An 8,285-nucleotide genomic window follows, 5' to 3' on the forward strand; every position below is an offset into this window, starting at 1 on the left:
ACTGGAGCAGAGACGACACACCCAGAAAGACACAGTAGCTGATGAGGGCGAGCACTCCCCAGGACTTGGACGCTGAACCAGATGCCTGTTTATCTGAATTCCCTGCTGATGACCCCCTCGAGTGACATTTTGCACTTAACTATGTGTTTACCCCAGAGCCCCTTGCTTACTACTATGCCTGCTACTCAGGTGTGAGGTGGTAGTCTGGCTGCCAAGTTGCTCTCCGCTGTGTCTTTGAGCTTGGGAAGACCAAGGTATGTGACCATCTCACAACCTTCCGGGGGCCCCTTTAAACACGATTCAGATGCTTGCCCTCACCACACTCATTAGATTGGCCCACACTATGCATCCTCCTGGGAGTCTGTGACTTTCATTTCCATTGAGAGGACCCCTTCCTGGCTGCAGATTCTGCCACCACAACAGCAGCCCCCTCAACATCCTCTGGAAGGACCACACTTATAGGAGTCCTTCCCCACAGCCACCACTAGGAGCTTCCGTTCAAGCCTTAATATTTTTATAGCCTTATATTTTTATACAATGGACAGAAATCTAAGCTCCTTTTGGGGGACTGCTGTAACTTCGGGGCATGTCACTGGACTCCACAAACGCTATCTCCTACTAGTGGTCTAGCCAGCTGATTCACGGACTCTGCCCCCATTTGGCCAACAGAAGGCACCTCACCAGCTCCTGCAGCTTGTCCTGCAGCTCTCTGTGGCACTCAACTGCTCCCATGCAGGACACTTCGCAAGACGGTATGTGGCACCTGGCAGGAGCCCGCACACGCCCTTTGGAGTCCTCCATATCTCCCCAGGTACCAACACCATGTGGATGAAGACGAACTACACTTTATCCCTAGGAGCACAATCCCCATGGTCTTGGGCCTCAAGGCCCAGCCATTCAGGGGGAGCCTCAACTTATTTCAGGTACCTTGATCAAGCACTTGAGGTCCACTGTGGGTCCAGTGCCCTGAGGCATCTCACACATACGTGGTTCTCCATATGTGCACTTCTCCTTCCCTCGACTCCAATGCATTTGCGTCCCTGCTGGCCCCTGGGAAGTCCCGTCTGTCTATATCAGTACACTTTCGTCTCCCTGGGACTACCCTTACAAATCACTGGACTGAGCCCTCAATCTGTCTTTCTGCCCCCCCGACATCAAAATATGCAGCATTCACTCCCATTATGTTGGGCGCAGGCCTGGTACTATCCCTCGCAGGGACTGGGCAAGGCGCTGCTGCATCAGGCACCCAAAGGCAAATTATTAAGGCAAACACCGGCCTGTCAGCCACCCTGGCTGAACACACTGGGCTGCTATACCAAAGCCTAATCTTAACGCAGTGACAACATGATTCTCTAGCAGAGACGGTTTGGAATAACCGTTTAGCTTCAGATTACTTATTGGCCGAGGAAGGCGTATATGCTATAAAGGGCACCACCTGCTCCATGTATATTAATAATTCTGGACATATTCAGAGGAACTTACGAAAGATGGCCCAACAGGTACAAGTGTTTCATAACCTCACCCAAGTCTGTAACCAAAGAACTACCTTAACCTTTACTTTCTTGGCTGGATCTCAACAAAAGAAGGGAATGGTTATGGACAGGACTTCAAACTTTCATTTGTCTACTGACATTGCTGACTGGCATTTTTGCTTTGCTCAAATGTTTCATGTGCTAAGTGACCAAAACTCTGACAGTGGTCTTTATTATCCACCATCCTGACAGTGCCTAGAATTTTCCCTAAAGATTAGTACCTAAGCATGGGGTCAATTGTGATGAGAAAAACAACTTTTTTTGCTGTTTCTGAGTTGCTGCCTGGGCATTTTACAGCATGATAACCCTGCTCACACCCACAGTCTGGACATTTAGATAAGACCTTGAGTTTAGGATTCCCACGCTAAGTTCCTGCTTCACTTTTCCCAGAGCACCCTTTAAAATAACCACTTAGGGGGCGCCTGGCTGGCTCAGTCGGTGGAGCATATGACTCTTGATCTCGGGGTGGCGAGTTCAAGCCTCACACTGAGTGTAGAAATTACTTAAAAATAAAAATCTTCAGGGGCGTCGCAGTGGCTCAGTCAGTTGGGCACCCAACTCTTGGTTTCGGCTCAGGTCATGATCTCAGGGTCGTGAGATCGAGCCCCATGCTCGATCAGGGAGTCTCCTTGAGATTCTCTCTCCCTCTCCCTCTCCCTTTGCCCCTCATGCTCATTCAGTCTCTCTCTCTAAAATAAGTATCTTTTTTGTAATAAATAAAAAAACAAATAAATAAATAAATAGCTTTAAAATAGCCACTTAGGAGGTAAGCCCTCGAAAAGTTAGTAACCTCGGCCTCAACCACCTTGTAAGTAGTAGGTGTTTGCTGCTCTGCTCTCTATCTCCTGCTCATCCATGACCTGGGATGGAGGACTGCACAGGTGCCAGGGGGGCTACCTGCCGATCCCTATGCGGGTGGCTTGTACCCCCTCACCCGCAGGTCATATCCTGCATATTCTCAGTCCCACACACCAGCTCTGGCTCCCCACCAACAGTAGGGAAGGTCTGTGTGCACGCCAACTAAAGTCAGAGGAGATGACTTTCATCTTTCCTAGTCCCTGTGCTATGTATAGCGTGCCTCTTCCAACCCATCCCAACAAGAACAGGAAAGACTCCAAAGGGAGTAGCATGCAGAGCAAGTAATTTTTGACTAAAGGAAAGTTGCAGGAAAAGGTTTGAGGGGGAGAGACTCTACCATCCTAAAATATGCTTCTTTGGCATAAGGATTATTTTAGGCTGATTATTTCTAAGAAACAGCAGACAGAGGACAAGTTCTGAAAACAGGAGTAGAAGTCCTTCTGTAAGAGTCATTTACATTTTATAAGAAATCTCCGTTTGTAAGGGTCTCTCTCTCTTTCTCTTTCTCTCTCTCTCTCTCTCTCTCTCTCTCGCGCGCTCTCTCTCCCTCTCTCTGTATCAGGAAGACAATGATTCTAAATCTCTAGGAACTCTCATCAACAGAGAAGGCAAAGACTTACCCTACCGTTGTTTATTCTGCTTTTCCTGACAGCCTCCCACAACTGGCTCCCCACCTCCCACCCCAGCATCTTTTGTCTTTAGCTGGAAGTGTTCTCTAAAGTAGTGACTTGGGCCATTCTGGAGAGATACTCAGTTTTCCTGGGTCTCACCCATGTACCCAGGAGATACACATGTTATAAAACTTCTGTTTGTTTTCCTCCTGTTCATCTGTCTTTTATTGCAGGGTGTGGTTCAGCCAAGAATTTAGAAGGGTAGAGGGACAATTATTTTTCCTCCCCTACAGGTTCATTAACTTTCTTAGAAACAAACTATCACAGGATTATCTCAGAATGGATGAATGAATGAGTAAATGAATAAATGAATAAATCTAAATTGTTTCACCCTCTTTTTAAATGTATGGCCCATTTCATTAATACATTGCATTAGTAGTTCAAAAATGCTTATGCCCAGTGATCATATATTTCCATTTTTGCTTGTAAAAACCTCTACACGTAAAAAAGACAAGTCTTGGTAACAAAGCAAAACTAAATTTTTCCATTTCATATCCTGATACGTCTACAAAATGGTAAACTGACTTCCTAGCAAGTAAGAAAAAATTTTACAATAATTCATCAGAAAATAAAACTCTATGAAGAAACTTGAATTGGGGTAAGCACCAAAACTCAAGGAACATAACCATTTAGATCTTAGGTGACCACATTCCCCATCTGCTCTGGACCATCTTGGCTTATGCCTATTATCCTAGCATGATTATTAAGCATGCTCACTGTCACTCTCAAAAAATGGCAATTTGGACAATAAGTTAAACATCATCCTATCTGGAGATAAAAAGGTTCCTAGACAATCTCTGACAAAGAGAACTTTCAGGTTTTCAGAAACACTGGTATTACAGAGGTGCTCTGCACAATCTGTTTTTAAACTCACAAATTTTGGAAGAGTTAATAACATTTTCACTTTCACAGTTGTAAAGTAATAAGGACTGATCAACACTGAATGTTTACGAAATAAATACGACGCCCTGCCTTGCAACCTATATCTGGGAACTTCCCTCTCCACCTCTACTCCCAATCTAAGGATCCATGAGAATGGCACAGTGATTCAGCATTTCTAAGGCATTCATTAAAATGTGCTTGAGTGCAATGAAATCAGGAGAGAAAAAAAGGTACCTCATACATAGATATTAAAATCAAAACTTCTTTTATAAAAGCAAAAATGATGAAATTCTATAGATTCTCTCTTACTGAAACATTTGTAAAGCAGCCGAACTGACAAATATCTCTCATCACTATTATTAGGCAAGTCATCTTAAAATACAGCAGAAAACATATGGCACACTTTTTGTCAACTAGTCCAAGAGGGGCTTAAAAACAGAAATAAAAGGGAAATCACAGAACACAAAGGGAAATTTCAGGGAATCCACGCCACAAAACACTGTTTATACCTATGTGGGGGCACCTTTTAGAATCTTGTTTATCTCATTTTTGTGTCTCCTGGGGGACAGACCATGTCTTGTTCAGCCTTGTACCCCTTATCTCTTATCTCTGAATCTTTAGCCTACTCCTTTGCACAAGAGAAATGTACAACAATTGTTTGTTCAATTAAACTCATAAGAAAAAGGAGAAAAATGCTCTCAAATATAATTTCCATGTAAGCATTTTCTTCTAAGATAAAAGAACAGCCTCCCTCCCCCCACCATGGGGGGTGGAAAAGGAGAAGAATCATTCCAACGGCAAGTATGTGTTCCATAGTGAGAAATCTATACGAGTGGCAGGAGAAAGTTTAACAAACCTTGTTATCATAAAATTTAAGATATAGAGTAGCCAAACCACGTCCCACCCAACAAAACCACCTAACATTGGACCACAAGACAAGCATCAGCCATTGCCACCAAAACTTGTTATAAAAATATTCCACTGAGATTTTTTTTTTTTTTTAATCTCAGCTCGGGAGGGCTTGAGCATTCTTTGAAATGGGCTTTAAGGCAGTTTTTGGTTTGGTTTGGTTTGGTTTGGTTTGGTTTGGTTTTTTATGCCTCCAGCACCCCATGCAAAGGCACTGGAGTTTGAGAACTTGCCACTCAGCCCTAGAAGATCTCCTTAATTAGGAAAGCCATAAAATGGGTCCCAATGCATTTATCAAGAGGGTCTTGGATTCTTCTTCCTTAAAGTCACCACTCACTCCTCCTATCAACATGACAAATGGGCAGACAGGATCCAGGAGTCAACCCATGAAGTTATATAGGAGCAGATGTCGTAGGTGGGTAACAGCCACTTCATAAGACTGTGAAACAAAATTAACTGCTCCAAGAATAGTCAATACAAAGGAAGCATATTCTCAGAAACCTGACTTGTAAAAAGTAATAAAAATGAAATGTTCAGGCTTCTTGAAGTTGATATTAGATGTTTCATAATCTTGGGAAAGACACTCAAAAGTCTTAAATTTCTAACTCCCCATTTGTAAAATGGGAGTAAATACCATTACAACTTAACTACACTTTAGAAAACTAATAAAAACAATGATAGAAACCACTGATATTTTTCTTAAATTCTAGGTGTTAGACAGTTACTACTTTTCTCCATTGGACAGGTATAGTCCAGAGCAAAATACTTGACATACAGGCTCTATTCTCTCTCCTGACAAAGAGCAGAGACACTGACCCATTGTGTAAATCTGCTTGGTATCCAAAATATGACTAACTCAAATAAAGAACAGTAAGCAAGAAAAAAAGATCCTTCAAACTCTTTGAACATTAAGCCCCTTCATCTTCTGTTGAATGCCTTTTTAAAAATCAGTGCCACTTTCTGAACCAGCATGAAAGTAAAGCAACCACTCACCACGAATGCGGATAAAGTCTTGAAAGACTATGCTGGCCCACACTGGTCTCTACATTGTACAGTTTGTTTATATTTGCCATAATCTTTTAAAATACCAAATTGTTTGCCTACTGAAAACACATCAGAAAAGAAGTATTCTTTCCTATTGATCAATTAAAGAAATTTAAAATTATATTTAAACACTCAATTTCTAAGTGAAAAACTGATAGGGAATCTGCAAAGAGCCTGTTATAGCAATCTTGTGTGTGCAGCCTGAAAGCATTTTTCACCATGGGAGGTAGAACCCTGCACCCTTATATAAAGCCTCGCAGATATAAGTCAGGACCATAAACATGCTCACTTGACGCCTGTTCAGTGCCCAATGCACCTGAAAGATACCTGGACCACATTCCAGCTATGAATTTAAAAAGCCATAAGAAAATTCAAGTTCCACATTAGAGCCAGAGAGAAAAAAAATAAACAGCAATCCTATCTCAGGAGATCCCAGGTTTACTTCCTCCAGTTTCTCCCCTATCATAATATTAATTGATTTACTAATAAAATGCTGCAGCAACATTTGTGACATCAGAGTCTGGCAGAAAATCAAATCAAAGGAAAACTTCACAGCAGCTACTTTTGCATGCCCAGACCCATGCCTACCTTGTTATGTTTTTGCTGGTGCCTTGCCTTTGTGTCAAGAACATGATAAGGGCTTTCTGAGTCCTGGTTGATGTAATAGATGAGTCTTGAAGGCAGAGTGATTTCTTTCTGCATTGCATTGCTGTAACTGATATTACTGCTGCTATTCTGTTGCAATGTGTTGTCTTCATCTGCCAGGACTCCCAAATTTTTTTCTGCAGTTTCATTCCAATGGGGAACTGGAGGGGAGAAGGGGTGCACAAAGATACACAAATACACACATATACCCTATAAACACATAAATACTACAATGTGTTTTTCCATTAATTGCAAAAACAAACTTTTCTAGGTCTAAGCAGGTAAGAAGTAGAGACACAGCAAAGCAAGTTATCGCATCAGTGAAATGGCCTGGATAGGTTAACAGCCAATGAGGCTTATACAATAATGGACTATTTATTTTTGTTTGTGTTTTATATGTACATTTCTCACCAGTCTCCAATCTATACTTCTAAGTATGGGGAACGGGGGTGGGGGGCGGCATGGACTTGAAGGAAGACATTAAATGAACATGCTCTGAGGTTCTGACCCTCATCTCCGCCGCTCCTCTTGAGTCTACAGGAGCTCAATGGGACTCTGACTAGGAGTATCCCATCTGAGAGCTAAGAATGCTCGCTCCTAAGATACCTTGAGTGCTGAATTCATGGATACGGGTTGTTAATTGATTCATTAAACCAAACAGGCAATTCCTTTTGCTTTAAACTTTGAGATGAGCAAAAATCCTTTGCCATAGAGGGAAGCAGATGCTGGCAGCTTTCCAATTCTTTTATTTTTCTGCCAAGGCCAGCTTTCTGCTTCCACTGATTTCCAATCATCAATGTATTGACTATCATATTATCTTAATTGTTCATTATGATGACAAGCATTTTGAGAATTACAAACCAAAGGTTTCTACCTCCGAAGTTTCCCTCCCCCACCTTAATTCCAACAGCAATGAATAAACCCAGGAGGCGATTTGAGGAAACAACACATTACCCCTAATTATTATTACATCCTCCCGCATTCACATTCAGGCTCTCCACCCAAGAAGCAACTTGCTCCCTCGCTGCCTTTACCGGCCACTGGTTTCCCCTCTGCCAAGTTGCAGAGATCGCTGAGGGACCCCGCATGCACTAAATACCTTCCAGTGGAACCGACAGTAATTGGAATGGGCTTTTAGTGAATGCAACAGAAATGGACTTCAAAAAGTGAACTGGAATGAACGGGGGCTTGGGAAAGAGAGGTGGAGAGAGGCAGGCAGGGTGGCTGGGAAAGGCCGAGCCCGGGACTTGTCCGGAGCGCACGGACCCGCGTGTCCTTCGCTTTCCTCTGCAGGGCCCCGCGGGCAAGGCAATGCAAAGGGCACTGGGGCCATACCCACCGCTGGGTGCAGCAGCCCCCCAGGCGCGGGGCCGGGACGAGGTGGCGAGAGGAGGCAGCAGGAGAAGGACGAGGAGCAGGAGGCAGGGCGGCGCGCGGGCAGGCGCCGGGCCGGCGGGGCCGCCGTGGGGGCCGCCGGAGGCTCGGGGACGGCTGTAGCCCGCCAGGGGCTGCCGCCGGGAGCTGCTGCCGGGCGGCTTCATGGCTCATAGCTCCCGGGCGCCGCTCGGTGTGGCCGGCGAGAGCGCCGGGCTAGGCTGCGGGGAGGCTGCGGGCGGAGCCGATCACGCCGGCTCGGCGCGCATGGTGCGGCCGCGGGCAGGGGGTTGGGGCTCGGGGCTCAGGACTAGAGGCTGGGCGTCGCCCCTTCCCCTGCTCGCCTCTCAGCACCTCCCGGGCGGCCGCT

The 8,285-nt window shown here is 44.7% G+C and overlaps 1 protein-coding gene across 1 annotated transcript in view; it reads right to left on the bottom strand.

The window, feature by feature from the left end:
• Nucleotides 1–8,082, bottom strand: part of ADAM23 (ADAM metallopeptidase domain 23) — a 165,641-nt gene extending 157,559 nt beyond the window's left edge. Inside the window, exons 1-2 of the mRNA XM_008687554.2 lie at nt 7,881–8,082; nt 6,485–6,702 (exon numbers count right to left, since the gene is read on the bottom strand). Of these exons, the coding sequence (XP_008685776.2) occupies nt 6,485–6,702; nt 7,881–8,082 (420 nt within the window). The remainder of the gene's footprint in view (nt 1–6,484; nt 6,703–7,880) is intronic.
• Between the last annotated feature and the right edge of the window lie 203 nt (nt 8,083–8,285).

Source organism: Ursus maritimus, unplaced genomic scaffold (assembly GCF_017311325.1).
Source record: "Ursus maritimus isolate PB19 unplaced genomic scaffold, ASM1731132v1 scaffold_1, whole genome shotgun sequence".
NCBI classification, from domain to species: Eukaryota; Metazoa; Chordata; class Mammalia; order Carnivora; family Ursidae; genus Ursus; species Ursus maritimus.